This window comes from Danio rerio, chromosome 12, assembly GCF_049306965.1.
Source record: "Danio rerio strain Tuebingen ecotype United States chromosome 12, GRCz12tu, whole genome shotgun sequence".
Classification (NCBI taxonomy): Eukaryota; Metazoa; Chordata; class Actinopteri; order Cypriniformes; family Danionidae; genus Danio; species Danio rerio.
The window spans coordinates 25,089,563-25,113,401 of NC_133187.1; the positions used below are offsets into that span (position 1 = coordinate 25,089,563).

A 23,839-nucleotide genomic window follows, 5' to 3' on the forward strand; every position below is an offset into this window, starting at 1 on the left:
GTGCTGAAAACAATCTCATAATCAAAACTTTTTAAAATCCTAGATCAATATTGGAGTTACTTTTGCACTCTGTTGGAATGATGACTCCATGCCTGAAATATTTCTTTTAGACAGGTAATGGTATGTTTTGAAAGCATTTTAGTCATGCAAAGCTGATGTAGATTGTTAGGAATGGGTTATATGGACCCATTAGGAATGGGTTATATGGACAGAAGTGTTGTTCAGCCGCTGAAATCTTCCGGCAAAAGATGATGCAACTATTTTCAGTTTCATTAGAGACCTTTTACAGCATTGATTATTTTTTAGTTTAATAACAAAACATTAGTAAATAGCGCTATTCTGCCTAGCCTGCTTTACTAGGCTGAAGTTGCTTTTATATTCACATCACATTGGTTCATTTTTGAACAGTGACCACCTGTGACACGCTCCCTATATTGTTTACCATGCTACTCTGAATATTCGCTCTGAAACAGCATGTCAGTATGGCTTTGTATTAAGTGTAATTCCTGCATGCTGCCGGCCAATCAATAAGCATACATTAGTCGCTTTAGGACAAAACCTGTGAGATATTAAGACTGTTGAGAGAGTGATAACAGAGGGATGAAAAGGTTTGCTTGCTAACTACACAACTAAAAACATGCTATAAATAATACAGACTTTCATTCAGAACTGTAGTATTATAAAGTACTATAAAGCTTTCTAACTGGCAAATAACATGACCTAGTGGGTCTCTGTCATCTTTAATGTGCGTGTTCATAATTTGAGGAGGTGTGGCCTTGGACGACAGGGGAGGGATTGTGTTTCAAAGATGTTATGCTAACCGCTTAGCATTTAGACCGATCACCTACTGCACCTTTAACTCTTCAATTCACTGAGTTGGAAAATAGAGACCTCAACTGTATTAGTATCCAGAATAAAGTACCAGAACAAGATTATTTAAAGTGCTTAAGTCAGATCTGCTGTAAATAGTCTGAAATTCATTAATTTCTATGAGATTGTTCTTTTGTTATATAAAAATATAGGTACAAACTGTTTTTGATGGATCACGCTGATGTAAACACTTGTGCATGAATGCAATTATACATAAGATCTTTTAAAAAATGTAATTTAATAGGATTATCATGTATACTGTTGTATTGTTATTGTAAACGCATTACTCTTGCTAAGTTTTTGTAAGTAATCTATATTGATTTCTAGTATTAAACTGAAACCTCAAATGCAAGGCCTTTCCTTTAGGGAAAAACATCCGCAATAAACAACTTTTTTGCATGTCTTTCCAAAGGATAACACTTTTGTCACATTAAGTTTATTTACAGAGAATGTAATTGTATTGTTTAATTTCTGTCAAATTTCTTACTGAATATAAATATTATTACTGGTAAATTAATGAATAGGAGCAATTTCAGCGTTATGGATGTGACATTTGCAGTGAAATCTCAAAACAAATTTACATAGAAAGTAAGTCAACCTTATAATAAAACATACTTTTATGTTTTCCAAAACTATTAACCACAGAGTTATGGGATCAGAAAAATATCCGTTTGTATACATTTTTTTATATTTTAAATCAGGGGTCACCAATCCTGGTCCTGGAGGGCCAGTGTCTCTGCAGGGTTTAGCTCCAACTTGCCTTAACACACCTGCCTGGACGTGTCAAGTATACCTAATAAGACCTTGATTAGCTTGTTCAGGTGTGTTTGATTAGGGTTGGAGCTAAAATCTGCAGGACACCGGCCCTCCAGGAACAAGTTTGGTGACCACTGTTTTAAATGAACGAAATAAACATGCGTTATGGCTGTGACACAAAAAGTCAGCGAGTTTACAGTCTACAACATACTTTGCAGAAATTTTGTGAATTAAACCGCTCAACCCAAGTGAAATAATGCTAATCAAAAGGAGAGGAAAAAGCTTGGTTATGGATGTGACATGAATTTGGCACTTGTGACTTTAGTAAATCAAATATAATTGTTTGAAAACATTGACAGATATTTGAGTTTTTTTACAGCACTGTAAAATACAAGCCTACACAAACTTAGAAAGGGTTTTGGTGAAATCTTTTTTTTTTTTTTTTTTAATTGCAAAGGTGACTTGCATGGAAATGCTCATAGAATAAAAGCATTAAGAATCATATCAGATTGTTACCCACTGGATTTTAAATATGATGACGCAAGTGAATATCCACAAGCTTGTAAAGTTATTATTTCTTTAAAGTCATCTTAAACGTTATCATGCTTGGTGTGATGAACCCATGTCATTCCTATTCAGTAAATCTTCTTTTATCTGTACATTTAGAAATCTTGACCTAGTCTTGATACATATAAAGGCAGTTGAACTTTATCACAACATGCCAATTTGCAGCTCTTATTTCGATAAGAAGATAACGGGATTGCTTCTTCATATATGTGTCTTCTAACTGAACAGTGACTGCATTCCACAGTGGAATGATGAATAAAGCAGTTGTGGGAGCTTCAGATCTCACTCAGCTGGGTGCTTTAGCCTATTTTAAATAAAGATGTTGCATAGGGCTACTCGCTGTGTTTTTGTTAGGAAAATGTTATCTTACTTTTTTGCTGACAAAAATCAAAGAATATACTTTATTTGCAATGTGGCTTTTTTGCAGACATTGACTTCTTAAATTAGTTTTAGCAAAGTATATTGAAAATATTAGTGGTTTTGAAAGCTTTGGATCTAATTTGTCGGTCTGGTCTTAAAAGACGAGCATTATTTCGAAATATGTTAACAACACAATTATTTAAATGTGTTTGTTGTAAGTTTAAATGAAAATGCAGTCTTTATCTCCAGGTTTTCATGAAAGTTAACTGTGAAATGATAAACATTTAAATATATTTTTATTTGATTTACACATTAAAAAACATCTATGTATATATTTTCTAGCTTACAATCAAGCTGTAGATGTTGAAAGCAAGTGAAGAATTACATGACACTTCTTAATACAGCTGTTTAATTGATGGTGTGCTGCAGTTTTAATAGTTACATCAGAGATGGTGGATTTCATTGAGTTTTTAAACATGTCATCTTGTGCACATTAAGGAACTTTAGATTTTTTTTATAATTGACTTTTTAGTTCTTTTCAGCATGTTCAGCATAAAAATTGTAGTGATTTATATGAGAATATACATGAAAGATCAATCTTGGGATATATACTTTTGGCTGAATACAAAGTATGGATGGAATCTGATGAATTTCATCTAATTAAACTTAGCCAGGATCATTAAAATTATTCTTAACTTTTGTCATAAATACTAAAAGAATTTTTTTGAACAAGGTTTTCTGGTTTGGCCACACCTGCTAAGTTGACTTTTTAAACATTATTAAAGCTTTACCTGCTTCTCCAACTAGTACCCTTGTTCTTTTGTTTTTTTAATAAGAGCATTTTTTTTGCTTTGAGAAATACTCCACTACATACTTCAATCAATAACATGTAGGCCAATGCAAATTGCAGCTAGCTTAAAATTGTTTTATATTTCTTTTGTGTGCATTTTAAAATTTAAAAGCTACATTGATTTGCTACACCATTATCATCTTTGGGTGTATTTCTGGGCTAGCCAGTCTCATTTGAAGAACATTTGATTGGATAAAACATTAATGTTGCATAAGATAATTGATTATGAAGCAGTATATAACCTTAGACCTAGCATTCTGTGACCACCAACAAAAAAAAAAAAGCATATTGATTTAATGTACTCTTTAAGTGTATATTGAGACATATATTATGTCTGAGTCTAGTCTTTCCACACTCACAGTGGGTTTGTATTCTTGTTCCTGGCACAAATCTGACACATCTTCTCTGAGAACTGTCTGTACTGTAAGGGCTGTCTGCAGTCTGAGTGTGCAGCTAATACGCACCGGTGAGGGTTTGTAGATTGGCAGGTTTTGACTGTAGGTCACTTGATGCTTGCTATGTGACAAACTTGACCTTTCTTGGTCCCATAACCTTGACACTCTCTTCCACCTAAAGAAAGTTGGATAACTGGCAAGTGAACAAAACGTTTAATTTGGAATTATTTATTGGCATTGTGCTGTAATAGAACATCAAAGACAAGTTTCTCCTACTTTAAATGGGTAGCGTGTGGTTTGAGGGTCAGACCAAAATGCTGGGGTATTGGAGTAGTCTCATGCTTATTGGTCATTAGATTAAATTCACTATGTGTTTTTTTATCATGACTAATGTTTTGTGGGTAGTTAGTGATTTATGAGTGTGCCGGATGTATCGTTTAGAGTTTGAGTCTGGTGTAATGTAAAATCATTATGCTGTTCTGCATCTTTCTGCAGTTCTGTTGATTATTAGGTTTTTGTCAAAATGAGTAATCATTGAATGCTTGTAATTTTTCTAAAAGCAATCCTATTTTCTTAGTTTTTAAAGTCAAACTAAAAGTCTTTTCATTTGGCACTTTTGTGCGCTTTTCCCATTTTGCACAAATTACATTATTGCATTTTAATCAGTTCTTTAAGATTGTGTTTGCACTTCTAGTTGATTCTGTCACATTTTAAAGGCCCAAACCTCAACACTCATCCTTCTGTCATTCAATCCTACTTAAGGGACAGCGAAATCAAGTTTTTTTTTCGTTCGTTTTCATTGAACCAAACCTGGTAAGATTTATCAACGTTTACTAATAAGCAGTCCCACAACATTCTGTCACTCTGACTTTTGAATACCCTTTCAGAAAGTGGCTAGGAATGACCTTTTTACAGTGTCTGGTTTAATGTTAATGTTGTTTTTGTGTTCGTGAATATGGCCACTGTGTAAATGTAAAGTACAGTTAAAATCTTAATGCCACATTATAACGTTATGATAACATGATATTGATTTTCTGAAGATAATCACCAAAAAAATAATGCAAATGTAGTGCTGTCTCATTTATTAGGGGTGAATTTTGAAGCCCTTTTCCTTCACACTGTTTCAAAGGCTAGGTGTACACAAATAGAACTGGGACTGGGCCTTAGATTAGAGTTAAACTTTGTATGTTTTGAACTGTTTTCTCTGGTTAAATACAATGCCAATATGACATTACAGATCCTGCCATGCGAGTACTACAGATTTGCACTCTAAACCGATGTATTGTGCAGCCCAAACACTTTCTCAATAATAAAATGCACTGTCATGAGTGCTACAAATCTTATTTATTCATCACTTCTTTCATTTTATATGTCATCTTTGCTACTTTAAGACTCATCTGGGATCTAGTTCATTGTAATCAAGTTAGTGTGGTTCAAACTGATTGAGTTTAATGACTCAAAGTAATAGGAAGCACCGCAAGTGTTTTTCTCGGCATCAGTCAATCATAAAAAGCTCTATTTCTGTAACAGTGATTCATATTGATGCTTAAATGTATGGGCAGTAAAAAAAAGCAACTAATTCTAGGATATTGTGTGTGAAGTAGCTCATGGTATAATATTTTGGTAGAGTTGTTGTAATAAAATGGATGTGGTAATACATGTGTCAGTTTGTATTGTCCTCTGCTGGTTTTAAACAACATAATCCTCATTGTCATCCAAATAATTCAAATGTTTCTTCTTCTAGGGACCAGTATATCTCCTCAAGAGAACTCCCATAACCACAGCTCTCTGCACAGCTCCAACTCCCATTCGAATCCCAACAAATCATCAGACACGGTAAGCACTACAGTCTCTGTCATCTACATTGTCTGCAACATGAAATGAGCCAGAAATCAGCACAGACAGCAAGGCCATATACTTTTCTAATTGTGAAAGTAACCCTTTGCCCTTTTGGCACAAACAGACTGTTATCGAAATGAGTGATGATTGAATAAATCAGACTATTCCAGGATATCATAACAGCCTTTGGTTCTATTAGTTTTGCAAAAATCATGTTGGATAGATGTCATACTGGAAGTCGCAATTCAAATACGTTAATTTAGTACTAATGAAGTCAAAATAGAAAACATTTATTCTGGCATATCTGCTGAACTATTTCAGACTTCTAATAAGTGGCATGTTATTTTATGGGCCCATTATTTGGACCCAGCAGAATTATTCCTGGCAGAAATTCGGCATCTCTGTTAAATGTGTTGTCTGGTTGTGTGGCAAACCTCCTGTGTGCAGACCATCTGTCCCCTTTGCTGTAGATAATATGAGCTCTTTTGGGAGTAACAAGGCACAGTGTACCTTTACCAAAGCAAAGAAAGATGATTTAGTGCTTTTGCTACCTTCTTCATTAGGTCATTCATTTTTGCAAATTACTGATTATGATTATGAAAAATATGGACATCGTATAGTTTTGGTTCTCTAGTAATGAGGTTTTAAAAATAATTACAGTATTTCAGATAATTTGTTTGGTCGTTTGTGATGCCATATTGGACTGCCAAGCCATAGTCAATTTAAGGGATTGCTTTGTGAAATATGTTGGAAAAAACCAAGCTCGTTTCAACAAGCTTGATGAATGGATGTAATATTTGTGCTGTAAGCTCTCTTTATGAATCCAAGATTATTTTGGTGAGCCTTAAAAAAAAATTTATAATATTGAAGTGGCATGGAAACCAAATTTTTTTTTATTTTTATCTCTGTCCTTGTGCTACTCTTGGTTTAAAATGGTCTTTCATTCTATTTGTTATGAGGTCGTGCTCAATATGCTTGGTGAAATCTTTTCCACATTCTAAGATGGGAAGATGATCCACCTATTTTATGAACCCATTCATCAAACCTACTTTATCTGCTCAATTACCTTTCCAGAGATTTTATGTTTTGTATTAAACCTTGTAATTACGTTGAAGGCTAAAGCTTGCTGTCAGCAGGCTTACAGAGGTGAATTTCTTCACGGTTTGAAATATGTAGTACTTAATTGTGATTTTTTTTTCAAGGACGGAGATGAAGTTTCGTGTACAATGAAATGAACAGTATTAATTGTAGTTTTGCAATGAACATCGTGTTTTGAGAGTAATTTGAGAAAAAACATTACAAATTTTTGCAGTCGGTTAGGTTTTTTATGTTGTTAGAAAGTCCTTTTTTTGTTCTCTATTTAATCAATATATCTGCTCAATTATATATATCTTATATATAAAGAGAGAGAGAGAGATACAATGAACCATTTTTACAAGAATATTTCCAAATCCTTGAATCCTAATGAATCCTTTATTTAGATTTTTTTTAAAAAGTATTTACATTAATATGTATTTATGTGTGTGTTATAACATATTTGCATGAATTACAAAATTATAATTACCACTTGTGCGAGGTTTTTAATGCAATTAACATTTTTTTCTTTTTCTGAAAGTTTGATAACTTTTGATACTTTTTGATAACATTGGAGTTTCCTGTTATCATTTCAGCAAATAGGATTGTAAAGAAATTCTTTGTTGTACTCACCCATTCACGGCACTCTACGTTTACCCAACTATGATGTAGGGCTGGGCAATTCATTAAAATCGTCATTCAGAACCTATAATTGATCTAATTTTTTCAGGTAAATTTTTTTTTTAATAAATACTTTCCCTACTTCCCGCATGGAGTCAAGTGACCCCGCTCTGTTAAGGCTGATTTGTACTTCTGCATCAAAAGCATGGGTATGGTCCAGTGCAGGCTTCGTTAAAGTGCAACTAAACATTGCATGTTTGCACTACATTGAAGATGATTGGAAGCAGGCATATTTTCATTTTATTAATGTTAATATTTGCATTTAAATATTGTTTACCAAAGATGCAAGAAATTCAGTGTTTAAAATTATAAAGTTAAAATTAAAAATTATTTACATGAAAAATTAGTTATTTTATTTAGAAGAGATACTGCTTATTTTCTACTTTTAATGTGAAAAACATTGAAAATGTTTTTTGTTTCCAAAAGTGCAAGTTTTTTATTTTCATTGGTTTTAGACAATGTTTTAATTTTTTTGTTGTTCAGCGTTGATGTTCTGTAAATAATTATCGATAGTAGATAGTGTTTCCTTCAGTTATTTTTAAATCAATAATGCACCCTTCATTTAAACATCTTTCATCTTTCAAAGTACAGTAATAATTTACTGTACAAAACTTGTCAGTGAACTATGGGGGCTAAGAAGTAATAAAAAAATTAAACCATCGCTCATTAAATGTAATAGTTCAAATGTTCAATTATTGATATTTTGATTTTGTAGCCAAATCGCCCAGCCCTATTAAGACAACTTCCTCTACTGCGAAACACTCAAATGGGAAAAGGCTCCATTCACAACAGTGGTTAGACATTTTTGCAGTAAATTTCCCAAATTAAGTTTTTTTAATCAGGGAAAGAAAAATAAAGCAATGCATTTCTTGACATAATTTCCATTAAAACAATTAATAGCTATTTACAGAAGTAACCGGGCCATCAGAAAAAAAAAAATCTTAGTGTTTAGCAGTGTATACGTCTATAATTTAATTCATAATAGTCCTAAAGGGGTCTTAAAGTCTTAAATTTGATTTGACAAAACCTGCAGAAACCATGGACTATATTTAAAAATAACTATTAAAATAACTATCTTTTTTCAAACTAAAGGTTTGAAAACCCCTTGCTGAAACGGGGGTTTCTTCGCCCTTTGATTTACAAATAATTGACTAGTTGCAATAAATAGTATAAAAGACGAAGATGGTTGATGGGGGCTGGAATTGGCCCCCCATTTGTAGTTACAAGATTGTCTTCAGCAATTTCTGTATTAAGATCAACTTTTTGATGTACTAAATTAGCTCTGACTTCAAAGTAGGGTTTAATCTAGCAGAACAGGATCTACTTGTGCTGTAAATTTTGATTGATAAGCCTCCACACAGTTAACTGTCTCTTAATGGCATTTACCTGCCAACTTTATTTGTAGCTTTTTTTCCTCATTCTTAATAATATGTTGTGCTACAAGTTATTGTTGTTGACAATCCTTGTTTTAAATTCAATCTATATTACATTTCCCATATCCCAAAACATGCAAAACCCAACAAAACATACACTATGTTGTCAGAAGTTTTGGGACATACCATGACATGCACCTGAACTTTAATGGTATCCCAATCTTAATCTGTAGAGTTAAATATTTAACAAGGTTCCACAAGGTTTAGTTGTGTGTTTATGAGAATTTGTGAGGTTAGGCCCTGATGTTGGATGAGAAGGACTGGCTTGCAGCTCTAATTTATCCCAAAGGTGTGCTGTTGGGTTGAAGTTGAGTCAGTTAAGTTTCACCACACCACACTTGCTCGGCCATGACTTTATGGACCTTGCTTTGAGCACTGGTGTATAGTCATGTTGGAACATGAAGGGACTCATCAACTGTTTCCATAAAAAAGTTAGAAGCATAACATTCACTGTGAGTCAGGATTTCTTTTTGAGGCGCAAGTCTTTTATTAAATGAAGAAAAGATTTACGCAGCTTGTCCTACCACAGCAAATTCTGTTGATATTTGGCACCAGTTAATCAGAAAGTGACAATTTTGTTCTCTTTGACTCGTTGGATGGAAACGCTGCTTTATTCGCACATTATATGCAATATTTCAGTTTTACGCATAAAGTTAATTCGCATTTTTGGATTGAAACATAGCTTTTGTCCTAAATGTCTTGGTATGCTGAAGCATTAAGAGTTCAACCCCTATAAAACAACTTGTAGCGACTTTGTAGCTGCCTGTCGCTCTGGGTGACTCTGCTTCAAATGCAAGTCTGTGTAGGTATATACAGCAGGAATACAACTGGCCACTTACACCGCTGACAGATGATCACCTGAGCTGTACTGGTGTTCATATTGGCTGCTGCTCAAAGTTGCTTTTCATTTACATAGTTTTCTCAACTTTGTCGCTGTATACGCCTACCTGGTCGTTGTCGCTTTCATAGACAGAGGTCGCTGGAAGTTGCTCGCTCGCTGTTAAAAATGAATGGTCGCTTGTTGCTTTGCCGTTGCGCATCGCTTGTAGTGTGAATGAGGCTTAATCTAGACTTGTCCTTTGGATTGCAGCAGCTCGACCATTGAAACCCATTCAGTGAAGTGTTTTACAAACTTCTTGAGCTAATTTGAAGCCCACAAAAATCTGTAGCCATTGACTTCTGCAGAAAGTGACTTCTGTGCACATTTGACCACCAGTTTGGACATGGAAGTCATAGGAAAACCTGAATTTAGTGATTTTGAGGGTGTCTCAACTTTTGGCAATATACTTTGATCAGAATATAATGTTAAACTTGTTCAGTGTTGCTACTGATGTTGTTCTTAGCTGGCATGCATCATAGCGATGGTGTAATTGCAACCAGGATAATGACCTGAAGGTAAAAATTTGTTGCCAGTTGACTGGTCCTGTACCTATTACCTATTACTGAATTCCTGTAAATACCTGTTGTTAAAACCCCTTATAACATCTGTGGATAGCTATCTGTTTGCGTGCTGGCACATGATCCTAATAAATCCATTGCTAGCAAAGAATTAGCCAGAATACACGTCTTCTTTGGATGAGTATCAAGTCAGAAAGATACTTTTGGCTCCAGCTAACTGGGTCAGTCTAAACCAATTCCTGACCCTCTTGTCCGACGGGGAAAACATTCAGGAAACTTATTATTATTTTTGCTATTCTGCTTGGTGTTTCTAGTTGCCCAGAAATTGCACACTTCAGCTTTAATGATCGGGACTGTCTGGTTTGATGGTGTGAGGCTTTGACTGTCAGACTGCTAGTAGGTGGAGGGTGGATTCAGGCAGATTAAAGAGGCATCCTGCAGGGGCGATGCACAGAGATCCACCTCATCAAATATTACACACGCTTGCATCAGGATTCAACTGGCTCTCACTCTCTCACTTGCATGCTCCATCTGTCTGTCTCTCTCTAATGCTCCCTTTTCTCCCCAGTCTTATTCTATATTTTAAACTTCCTCATACTGACGCTCGCTTTAGCCTTCCCTTATGTCAGAGGAAAAACAACAAACACCTGGGTTGTCTTCCCTTTCTTCCCCTTCCTTTCAGGTCTTTGCTTTTGTTGTTGCCTTTGTTCTTTTCCCCACCCTTCTTTTCTATCTTCCTTCCTTTACCTCTCCCTTTCATGTCTCTTTTACTGATATCAGCATTCCCAATGCTCATACCTGTTGTTTTTTTTTCTATTCAGCCATTTGAACCGGCAGATGATTGGTCTGAACACATCAGTTCTTCAGGGAAGAAGTACTACTACAACTGCAGGACAGAGGTGTCTCAGTGGGAGAAACCCAAAGAGTGGCTGGAGAGGTATTAAATACAAACTTTTTCTCTTGTCAGCTCTGATTCAAATAGCACTTAATAATTTTTTAGTAATGGACTAATCCTTAAACGTCGTCTTCATAACAAAAGTTGATCAATAAGAATCACTTGTCAATCCTATGAAAATCCTTTCTGCAGAATTAGTATATTATGCCTGTTTCACACATTTTGTCTGCAGCACATCACAGCAAATCAGCAGTCTGTGACCAGAGTCGCGCAGTGAGCTTTAACACTGTGACAGTGGCTGTGCTCAAGCTTTCACACTGACGTTTATGACCTTCATTAATTGGCGCCGATTCATATTAATGTATTGGAAAAGATATTTTGCATATTAATTTAAGGCATTTTGACCGTATTTGAGTGTGCAGTAGAGCTGCACAATTTATCATTTCAGCATTAATAACGTGGCCATCCACAATAGTCACGTCGCTAAGATTTGCAATATGTAGTTGACTTTACAGTGTAATTTTTACATTTACATATGTAATTCATAATGCATGCACTAGAACTGCACGATTCTGGCTAAAATGAGAATCGTGATTTATTTATTATTATTTTTTTGGCTTAAAATAAAGATCATGATTCTCTCACGATTCTGTAGACATAAAATAAAGCTTAATATGAGATTTTTTTTTTTTCAAACATATGGTAAAACAACAATATTAATATTGTGTGTAGGTCTACTGGTTTCTATACATAATTCTATTCTACCTATAATAATTCTGATGTTGAATTATGTTTGAGATATAGGCCTATGCTTGTAATCTCATTAAGAACAATATTAGACCATTTAATTCACTGGTAAAATCAACATTATATAGGCTAGAGTAGTTATACTGACACTGTAAACATTTATTTTTATGCACAACTGTGTGTTCGCTATGAAAGAAAAAACATCAAATGCTTGTCGCAGTCATAACTCTAAAATGCGATATGATTAATTAAATGATATGCACGCTTTCGGTTTCATTTTCACTGCTAAGTGCTGTTCATACTTCGTGCGGCTCTCAAACGATCACTCTGTGCCGCAAGCTGAATATTATTTACAACTTTATTAGCTGTTACTCACAGCATATGCAGGTTCTGTTCACTAAAGTAGACGCGCGCGCATCTATCATTAAGCAGGGCGCACGCCCGCACAGTCAGCAGCTCACGTCACGACCATCAAGATCGTCTAGATGGTCAAATCTAGATTGCGATCTTTTTTGATTAATTGTGCAGCTCTAGCATGCACTGTTTATTTCACTTTTAGCTTTGCTTTGTTGCATTTATCTATGCTTGCCTCATCCCAGCCAATCAAAATGAATACATTCAGTAACACTTTAGGAACCTATTCTTAGTATTAAAGATGCTTATTAGCATGCATGATATTAATATATTGCCTGCTTATTAGTACTTATAAAGCACATGTTCTTTATGATCTTATTGTACATCCCTAATCCCACCTAATACTTAAACTATCTTAATAACTATTATTGAGAAGCAAATCAGGAGTTTGAGACAAACGTCAAAGTGTTTTTCTGAGAGCAAGAACTGAACCTTAAAATAAAGTGTTATACTTGAAAAGAATTTTTGGTCCCAAAGTATATCGCAATCTATATCGCAGAAAAACAAGGTAGCGCATTGTCAGATTTTTCCAATATCGTGCTGCCCCTAGTATGCAGCAAAAATGTGTTCAATTCTTGGTGCTGTAGGTTTTTGACTTTCCTAAATTGTAAAAATGCCACTATTTTTATAGTTTGCAGTTATTTAAGAAACATGCTAAGTGAACATACTTGTTTATTTAAAAAAAAAAAATGCTGAAGTCAGTTATTCTATTTTAAAAATCTGCATTCCATGTTTTAAGAATTTGTCTTTGTTTTGCTCTGTAACTCCACTCACTGCCAGTTTACACAACTATATTTCTGCAGTCTGGCTTGACTGTTGGGAAATGCATTGTATTTCACTGGAGGACAGTGGCAGCCTCTGAAATGAAATGCAGATTCAGTTATAAAAATACACAAGATGTTTTTTATTTTTGCAAACAAATCAGATTTTACATTCACATTCTTCTTGATATGTAGAAACTAAATCTATATTTTGTAGTGTTTTTAGTAATTATAATGATCTTAATAACCAAGTAAAATGATTTCACTATAATATAAAACAATTGCCGTAATAGTTTTTCGCATTTTGCCATCGCTGGATCCAACACAAAATTAACAAAATGTCACACATTTTCAAGATCCTGCAAAATTCTTAATTTAAACGCAAAATATTCGCAAAAAATGTAAACAATCTCATAAAATGTTCAATTCCAAACCATATAATCAAATTATATATTTTTTTCAGTTTGCAATTAATTGTTTTACATGCCTTCTAAACATTGTATATGCAGTACACGTGATGTATTTAAGTGTCTCTTGAAAAATGACGACTCTTCTGTGCCCTCACAATCCTAACATTAGCCTACATGAAAGTGGGGAAGAACGATTTCCACTGCATCTTGTGCAGTATTAAAGCACACATAAAACACTCACGCTTTATCCGCATCTGAAGTCAAAGCAAAGATGGGATTAGACATCCTGTGGCATGAATTGGACATTTTGTGTGTTTGAAACGCTTCAGACTGGAAAAGAAAGTTGGAGCAAACAAATTGGAACAAGGAAACAGACAGAACAGCAAGCAGCTTTTAACGAAGTTGATTGATATAAGGATGGCGGCTGCTGGACGTGACCTTGTAATTGAAGGTCCAATAATAGCTAATTAATAAGTAATAAATTATTTGTGCTTTACATGTATGACAATGTAAAATCGATAAATCTCTTCGTTTAACTCTTCCTACAGTTAGTGAGAGAAAACGCTTCACTGCCAATGACTACTTTTACAGCAATTTGTGTTTTAGGTCTATTACAGTAGGGGAAGCCCTAACGCATGGCCAGTGAGATTTATGTCAGATGCTCCGCGGAGTGAAATCTGAGAGAAAGTAATATCGTGAATAAAATTAAGAGTTATACAACCACCTTTTGGCTGTGTCTATATTATCAATGCTGTAAAAGGTACTCCATGAACTTGAAAATAGCCGGATGTTTTCAGTGGCTGAGCAACACTACCGTGCATATAAACCCATTTATAAACAAGAACACAATCTACAAAAGCTTTGCGTGGCTAAAATAGTTTAAAACATACCTGTCTAAATGTAGTACTTCAGCCATGGTGTCATCCTTCAGATCGTTGTTTTGAACTGCATAACGTCATTGCCCTCCAGCGTTCAAAAGTAATTCCGATATTGATTCAGGATTTCTAAAAGTTTTGATGCTGCATTTTTGGCAGAAGCCCTTTCAGAAACATTCTTTCTTTTCATGCATACAAGGCCACATTGGTCTTTCAGAAAGAAGTTCAGGTTGATGCAGAGTTTGCAGGATGATGTCTCTCACTCTCTGTCAGGGGTAGATGCATGCTTCATGTGTACACGCGAGTGACGTATCAGTTTGCTTAAAGAGACAAAAATTTAAATTTGTTGACATTTTGAGATACCTGTCGTAATTGAGCTATTTGTCGGTCCAACAATATTTAATTGGATGAACATTTTTTAGTTTTATGCCTTATAAAGAATATAAAAATAAATATAAATATATTTAGATCATTTAATCAGCACTATTAGAATGTGAAGAGACTTTCAACCAGCATAACAAAAAATGTTCTAAAGACAATCACCTATTGCTCCTTAAAGACAATTTTGAAGAATGGTTTTAAACCACTTCAAATGTTGACTACTATATATTTTAATCGCAAAATTGTCTGCAAATGTCTGGGAATTACAACCACAAAATCAGGTAATTTTATCACAAAAAAATCATGATAAACTAGGGGGGGTCTGGTAATAGTAATAGTAGCAACAATTTTATTTCATAGTGTTTTAAGTGCAAACTTAGTAATGTCTTAATTTAAATCATTACTCTTTTGCCTTTTCATTTCTAGCTCGAAAAATTCACGTTTAGTTCCCCAATTAATGTTGGCGATGGAAAAAAAATTAATAGCACATGGACAGATGTATTTGTGTGGAGCAGCATTTAAGTCAAGCTAAGCTGCTCAGAGACACTGAAAACAATGGGTAGTGACATGTTCACATGCAAAAGATCACAGTCTCAGGCTAACTTTAAAATACAGCACAAACACTTTTAAAATCTCAGCCTTTGCAATTTAAGTTTCATGTGTTGAGTGTCCAGCACTTACATGCACAATGTGAATGATGAAATCGTTAGCTTGTCTGAAATGTAAATGTGCTACTCATGCAAAATGCAACTGGCTATTTCTTTTTGTCAAATCACTTGCAGAATGCTAAGAGATGATGGCTTAATTTTATTGTGTGGCTTTTCCTATTCTGAACATGATGTGATTTTGTTGTATGTGAATGCTTGGATCACCTTTAAATGCCTTTTTATTTCAGAGAACAAAGACAGAAAGAGGCAACCAAGACGGCTGCAGTGGTCAACAGTTTCCCTAAAGACAGGGACTACAGGCGTGAGGCCATGCAGGCTACACCCGCCAGCTACTCCAGCACTAGTAAGTGTAACCCCCTGAAGTGTAAAGGTTGTGTGTAACTCCAGAATATTAATAGTTTTAGAAGTTAATTTGAGAATTTCAGAACTCTCATGATCAAGTAAATAATCAGAATTTATTTTCTTGGCTTTAGTCAGCCTCCATAACATTTAGTGGCCAGACCAGTCCAAGTTGAACTGTCCTGGCTTCTGGAAATATCAGAATGTACAGTGCAGTCTAATACTTTTCAAACATGTCTGAGGTTAGACATACAGAGAGATGGAGATGATCAACTGTCGATTATGTAGCAGATGATGGAAACATTTGTGGTTTCTCAGTCTTAACAGTGTCAGCCGGTTTGTTTCAAAGTGTTTTGTTGTTGCAGAGTCTCATATTCTTTAATGTAGCCTCTCAGACTTTTTCTGTGTGGTCACAGATTGCTTTTGTATTTATAGAACGACTGTATTTAGAGCTTTTGCTATGTTTTATGTCTCAAACTTCTGCTTATCCACACCACCCACATAAGCAGTGTCAGGGTCTGCTTGTCCATGCTGGTAGGAGGCAGCAGCAAATCTTTGCTTTGTGCAGCATGACGTATTAATGCTCTTTAAACACTCCAGTGTTGCATGCTGCTGCATTTTTTTCTTCTTCTCGCATTTATTTGCCAGTCGCCACAGCAGTTTACTTCTCTTTAGATTTAGTTTTCAATGCTTGGCTCTATCAAAGCAGTTGGAGGGAAGCAGGTGCTAAGCAGCAGGTTTAAGTCATAGGGTCTCCACTCCCATGGAAAAGCTGAGAATATTAGGGATTTTGACATAGTTTTCCATGCCTGAAATGGATGGAAAGTTTGACTTGGGTCATTGATTTCTTTTGTGTTTTATAATTGAGTATATTGATTTCAGATGGTCAGTAAAAGCTTTTGTTTTCACTAAAGTGTTTTCCTTTTTCTTAATGAATCAGCAACACCTGAACACAAATAGGCTAAATGTTTAGCAAGTTGTTCCATATCTAATGATCATGTATGGCTCGTTTCCACTGAGTGGTACGGAACCAGTCACCTTTGTCAGGCTTGCGTTTCCACTGCCAAAAGGGTACCAATGGTACGACAAAAGTTTTAGATGACGTCATTGTTGCTTGAGGAAATGTCTAGAGTAAAGCTGTACAGGTCGTTCATATATATGAGAAACACTTCTCACAAAACAGATGCTTTATACACAGAAATACTTGTATAAATGTTCATTACTAACCTTTCTATGAACATGATTTGAATATAACTGCAGATCAATGATGCGAAATGAAGATCAATGAATGTGAATGCCTACTGTAACGTCTGAAAGTATATAAAATAAATAAATGATATCATTTATGAACACATACAGACCCTTACAGTCTTCGATATGTTACCAATTACAGAAAAACCACACACAGCATACATTTAAGCCTTATTTGGGTTCAGAACGCAACATATAACCCACAGTAACCTCTCATCTGTATCTTTAATCTTTACCAGCACATGTAACCTCTTGTTAGAAAGTAATTCTGTCATTCCCAGTTCATAATAGTCCAAAAGGTGATGATAATAGTTAAACATGACAGTTTGTTCATGTTTTAGATTGCTGAGAAAATCATTTGCTCATTTGTTTTTTGAGGCTTCTCCTTTGTTTTGCGCTTCATTCTCGCGTTTGTCCGTTTTTCAAAGGATTGGATGTCAGAAGCACTTCAATAATCACACGCACATTATTATCATCTGCTCAAGAAGTTCGTTATTTCTAATATAGATGTGTGCGTGAGCGATCGTGAGAAAGTGAAACAGCTCGTGCTAGATTCTGCTCTTCTTTTTGGCTTTGGCTGTTCATTTAGGTCAGCTTGTCAAAAGCCTTGTTTACACCTGGTTAAAATGAATTTGTTCATAATAAAATTAGACTGTGATTGTGCAGTCCTGCATAGACGTAAGCTAGATACGAATGTAGACAGGGTGGCTTTAAGTTAATGCATGGTCGCTGACCACAGCAGAATTACATTTCACTTGCTTATGTTCTGCATATGCAGGCTGTTGAGTTGCATTGTGAGTTTCATTACAAGTGTTGTAATGGATGAAGCATGGTTCTATTATGCTTTAAAGCAAGTGGCTCTGAACTAAAAGCAATTTCCAAAATAATTTCCAAATGTCATTTTTATATTCAATTTTTTGCTTTGAAGTAGAGCTGCACAATATATAATTTTAGCATCGATATCGCAATATGTTCGTTCGCAATAGTCACATCAAAGGATATGCAATGTTGAGTCTGTTTTATAATTGATCATCTGCATAAGGTTTTGAGGCCTGTGACTGTATGAGTATTTCAAAAGCTTTTAGGCCCAAGAAATTGCAGCATTTGTAACTTTAACCATTACTTTTATTTAATTATTTATAAAACAAAGAATACGCAGTATCATTTTACATATAATTACTCATTTACTGTGTACCTAAATTCTGTTAGACTCTAATCTACAATGCATTCTTTTTCTTTATTGCATTTATATATGCTTGTAGATTGATCCCCTACAGGACCATACCAATCAAATATTATAAATTGGTTCCAAATAGAAATTAAGTTATCTGGTATCTGGTTGTACTCATTGCAAAATATGTTGCAGGAAAAACAAAATTCTGCAATATCAGATTTTTCCAGTATTGTGAAGCCTTACTTTGAAGACATTTTTTTTTAAAGGGTAATAGTAAACTAAAAATATGAAGTGTTCTTTTATCATTTCTTTTAGTCTGACATTTGAAGGTTACATTCAGAGCTTGTTTATTCTGAATATAACTTTAAATGAGTTTTAAAAAAAATTTATGATGGCAGTACTGTCATAGAAAGATTCTAAACCAAAGCATAGAAACTTCAATTCTGGTTACAATGTAAAGTTAAAGATGTACTGCCTAAGAAATAAAAGATAAAATGTAGGTCAAGAAACATTTTGGAATCACATAAGCTATGTTTCTATCCACCTATTTTTATTCACATTTTGGTTATGCACATAAAAACAGTTGATGGAAACGCCAATATGTACAGATTTTGAAATATGTATAAAAGATGTACAGTTTAAACCAAAAGTTTACATACACTCCATGAAACAAAACCATTTTTTTAAAAAATGTCTGATGCTAAATCATTTTTTGGCTGATACCGATAACCGATAATTCTTCAGACTTTGAGGCCGATAGCTGATATGTATAGGCCGATAATTATAAATATTTCAAAATGTTATATTACAGCAAACTTCATAAAAGATTGAACTGCTCTTATGAACTGAATAGTCTATACTCAAAGCAAAAAAGCTATAACTTCAAAATTGCAAGGTGAATATATAGACCTATATTCACGATTTCACATATGTCACCATGCAAAAAAATAATAAGTTAAATAACAAAATGGGATTTAATTAACAAGCAATTTAAATATATTTTAAATAACACAACAATGAAAGAGCCAAGGACTGAAACCAGCTCAAATATTCCTAAATAAAATGTGTTACAGTGATGTACACATGTACAAATATGTAATGTCCAAAAAGCCTTTTTAGAGGTGTTTTGACAGTTCAGAGCCACTGTACAAGTGAAGATTGTACACAGATTGTATTACTTTAGACAATGTGGCTTAAATCAGTCCTATTTGAGGTTTTAGATTCTTTTGAACACATGTAGCTGCAGTGCTTTTCAATCAGACAACGCTTCTGTGTTCGTTCTTGCTGTCAATTACGGGGAAAATGATCGATGAAAAGTTTATGATAAACCGCTGTGAGTTTCACTCAACTGCGGGCACAGATTTGCCCTTGGAGTCATATTTTGATTCAACACCAGGATCATTGAGCTCGAATGACTTTATGACAAACCCAGCCTAATATAAAGACAGAATGTGCAGCGAGTTGAAAGCCCGTATTCTGGATTCAGTGACCGGCGCACCTAGGCTCTCCCCCGTTGATTTGTGAAGGCTGTCAGGTGTGTGTGTGCATGCGTGCGCGGTGACAGCTCTCATGCACGCTTGTTATAATCAATATGAATATTCTGATCAAACTGAATACAATCTTCCATCAACAACACATGGGAAGCAACGTGTTGATAATAACAAATAATTATATTAGATTACAAACAGCCTAACAAGTAGTTGTTTAGCCCTTGTGCAGGCATTTGCAAAAAATTTTTCCTGAGACGATTTATTGCAAAATACACAATGACACTCAATCAAACATATCTACAATGATAAGGAACATGGTTTCTTACTGAGTTATTAACGCACAACAATACCACATGAAGAAAGGACACAGTGTGAGAAGAGCTCTATTATAGTGCACAGGACAAGTCTGAACATGTTCCGCCCATGTATGTGTGGCAGGTGTACAATTGCGTAATTTATCGGCTTAAAGATATCGGCCTAATTTAGAATTTGATCTTAAAAATAGCATTTATCGGCCGATAACAATATGGCCGCCGATATATCGTGCATCCCTACTATTTTAGGTTCGCTAGGATTAACCAAATGATTTACATTTGCTAAATGCCAGAATAATAAGATAATTCTTTTTTTGAGATTTATTTTTATTATTATATCTAGACATTCAATAGTTTACATACATTTCCTTGGTATTTTTTAGCTTTGCTTTTCAACTGTATAACTTTAGTCAAATGTTTTGGGTATCCTTCCACAAGCTTCTCACAATAGTTTAAAGGAATTTTGGCCCATTCCTCCTGACAGAATTGGTGTAATTGAGTCAATTTTTTTAGGCTGTGTTGCTCGCCCAAGCTTTTTCAAATCTGCCCATAAATTTTCTATAGGATTGAGATCATTTGTGATGGCCACTCCAAAACATTCACTCTGCTGTCCTTAAAGCACGTTTTAACTTATTTGGCAGTATGCTCAGGGTCATGGTTGTTTTGGAAGACCCATTTGTGGCCAAGTTTTATTTTCCTGGCTGATGTCTTGAGATGTTGCTTCAGTATTTCTACATAATGTTCTTTCTTCATGATGCTATCTTTGCTGTGAAGTGGACCAGTCCCTCCTGCAGAAAAACCGCTCCACAACATGATGCTACCGCCACCTATACTTCACAGTTGGGATGGTGTTACTAGGCTTGTAAGCTTTCCCCAATGTCCTCCAAATGTAACACTTGTCATTATGGCCAAACAGTTCAATCTTAGTTCCATCAGACCACAGGACATGTCTCCAAAAATTATTCTGTATTTATTCTGTAATTTAGCAAACTGTAATCTGGCTTTTTTTTTGTTGATTCTGGTTTGTTGATTTTCCCATGTTGTCACAAAAGGAAGCAGAGTGTTTGTGTGGGGGCTTTCTTTAAATACTGTTCTACAGTTGTGCCTCCAATTAACTCAAATGTTGTCAGTTAGCCAATCAGAAACTTCCAAAACCTTGACACAATCATCTGAGCTTTTTCAGAGGCATAATAATCCTATTGTGTGTAAACTTGACTTTCAAAAAGTAATAACAATTTCTCAATTTCATAATCCAAACCTACCTAAAAGAGAAAGTTTAGTCATATTAACGTCTGACATTTTAAATGGTTGTGTGCCTTTTTATACAGTGTATATAAACTCCTAGTTTCAACTGTATGTGCATAACAGAGTAGGATAAACTTATTGTTCGGTATGAATAGATGCTCATAAATTACGATGGAAACGCTTTTACCAAACAAATGCTAGTATGCACATTAAAAAAAGTAATGTGATTTTGTTGTGAGATCATGTGATGATAACAATGTGTGTGAATGGACAAACTGGCAGGCTGACCACATTTATACAGTTATAGAAAAACCATGGTGTTATTTACAGATGGATGTACTATCAACATTATAAACACGTTGTATTTAGGGATGCACCGAAATTAAATTCTTGGCTGAAGCCGAATAATAATGAATTGCTTGGCCGAATACCGAACGCGGTGTTTTGCATTTTTTTCCTTTTAGTTTGGCAATTTTTTCACCATTACAATAATTAAATAGTAAAATTAGCTTTTTACTATTTTGTGTTGCTTTTCAGAGAAATAAATCAAATAACAAAAATACAATTTCAAAAATATTTATTTAACACTGAACATTTTTAACTTTCCAGCAGATAATATACAAACAAAGCACAATATAACTTAAAATAAATAATTTAGTAAAATAAAAAAATATTTTTATTTGGCCATCTTTGAAGCCCCCCTTCTTGAATAGCTGCTGAAAGAATGTAACTGTATGTCTACAACAACAAACGTGCATTGAATGGTGCAAAAAATGTGGATGAAAACAAATGAATAACTGTCCTAGACATAAGCCTACTTAGCCGCCTACTTCAGAAAAAGTGGCAGGTTCTTCTTTATAAAAAGTAGCTTTCCTGCTGTCTCACATGAAAGTCGGTTCCTCTTCTCATCGATGACATGAGATGCAGCACTAAACAGTCTCTCTCTGTCGGTGCGCGGCTCATCTGTAGTACGAGCCCGTTTACTCTCGGCGCTGTTTTCATCTCCTGCGCTGTGCATCACCTGACCGTCTCCAACACCTAGCGGCTTTCCCAAGTCCAACTCGGCCTGGATCATTTCTCGTGTGCGCAGCTTTTTTCCCCATATCCAAGTAATGATCTTTATATCGTGGATCAAGTACAGTCGCGATGCAGTACAGGGGTTCTGAGTCCGCCTGACTAAATCGTGCGCTGACAGCTTCTAAGAGCGCACTTTTAGCTGTTTTCACTCCGTGGTCTGTTTCGGCGTCTTTGTTTAAAAGACGCTTTAGTACTGCATAAAGAGCGCCCCTCTCACTCTACGCGGGTTACTATTTGATCGCGTCATTAAAAACGTCATTGTTCGGCAAAATTTATTCGGCCTTTTTACTTATTTATTTTTACTTATAATTTCGGTTGCCGAATATTCGGTGCATCCCTAGTTGTATTAGCTATGAACAGATTTACAATATATGAATATATGTACAGGTTGCTATTAATAATCAGTAGTGTGCAGATAAATAAATATGATTACAAATGTATATGTACAGTGGGTGTGTACATAATTAGATGTCCATTTGCAGTGAGTATGTACAGTTCAAATAAGTAAATCCGTGCAATGTGGTGCTATGAATATGTGCACATTTTAAAAGTGCAAATGTTAAACGGTAAAGTTTGTATTTATACAGTAAATATAAAGATTAAATTTACATTAGACGTGATAACCGAGAAACCATGATTATTCTTCAGACTATAATCGTAAAACCAAAATCTATTGTTGCATCCATATTTTTTATGCAGTTAAAAACATAACATATAAATGTGTTTGGATTTAGAAGAAGCATATTTCAGCAACGAACTGCTTTTGCTGTGCTTTGATATACATTTGAATGTTTAAAAAGAAAAGCCACATTGTACAATGTAGTGATGTTATGTACATTCAAAATACAATGTATTAAAATTTCAATGTAAAAAAAAAAAAAATCAACAAGGGGTCTTAAGGAGCAAAAATACAACATAGGCTCTTATACTCTATTCTGATGTGTCATCACTTGTATTGCAAGTCATATCTCTCCGGCCCCTCATTTGTGATGCTTTTCATGAACTGGCCCCCATGACAAACTAATTGAACAGCCCTGCCATAGAGCAAAACAGACGGCAAAATGGGATAATTAAGTTTGCATACTTCTGGTTGGATAATAATTTATGCTTTTAAGCTTTGTTTCTTCCAACCTAACGGTTATGCTCCATTCATTTATTTTACTACAACAGTCTGTTAGCAACTGTTTAAGTTAAAAGTTTGATACTGAGTAGAACTTGAAGTGGCAACGAGGTCTTAAAATATTCTGAGAAGCTCTATAAAAGTCTTAAAAAGGTATTAAATGTCCTATAGGATTCCTGCATATACCCTGTATGCGATTATTCCTGTTTTGCACAAAGTTAATTCACATTTTTGGGTGGAAACATAGCTTCTGTGACTCGTCATTTAATCTGTTTGAACCATGAAGTCCATAAAGGTTCCAACCCCTACTGCATACAGGTGTAAATGGAGTGTTAATACATTTTGAGCTTGTTCACGTTTGACCACTTACAGTCAGTCAAAAGTGCATTTAATTAAATTGCTTTCATATTGTAGACACTTGTGTTGTCATAATAACCCTGAATACTCTGTCTACT

General features: G+C 34.9%; 1 protein-coding gene across 3 annotated transcripts in view; it reads left to right on the forward strand.

Moving 5' to 3' along the window:
• waca (WW domain containing adaptor with coiled-coil a) overlaps positions 1–23,839 on the forward strand; it is a 69,872-nt gene that overhangs the window by 17,800 nt on the left and 28,233 nt on the right. For all 3 annotated transcript variants that reach the window (NM_199660.1, XM_009306588.4, XM_005156197.4), the window contains 3 exon segments: positions 5,543–5,634; positions 11,045–11,160; positions 15,602–15,717. In NM_199660.1, the coding sequence (NP_955954.1) occupies positions 5,543–5,634; positions 11,045–11,160; positions 15,602–15,717 (324 nt within the window).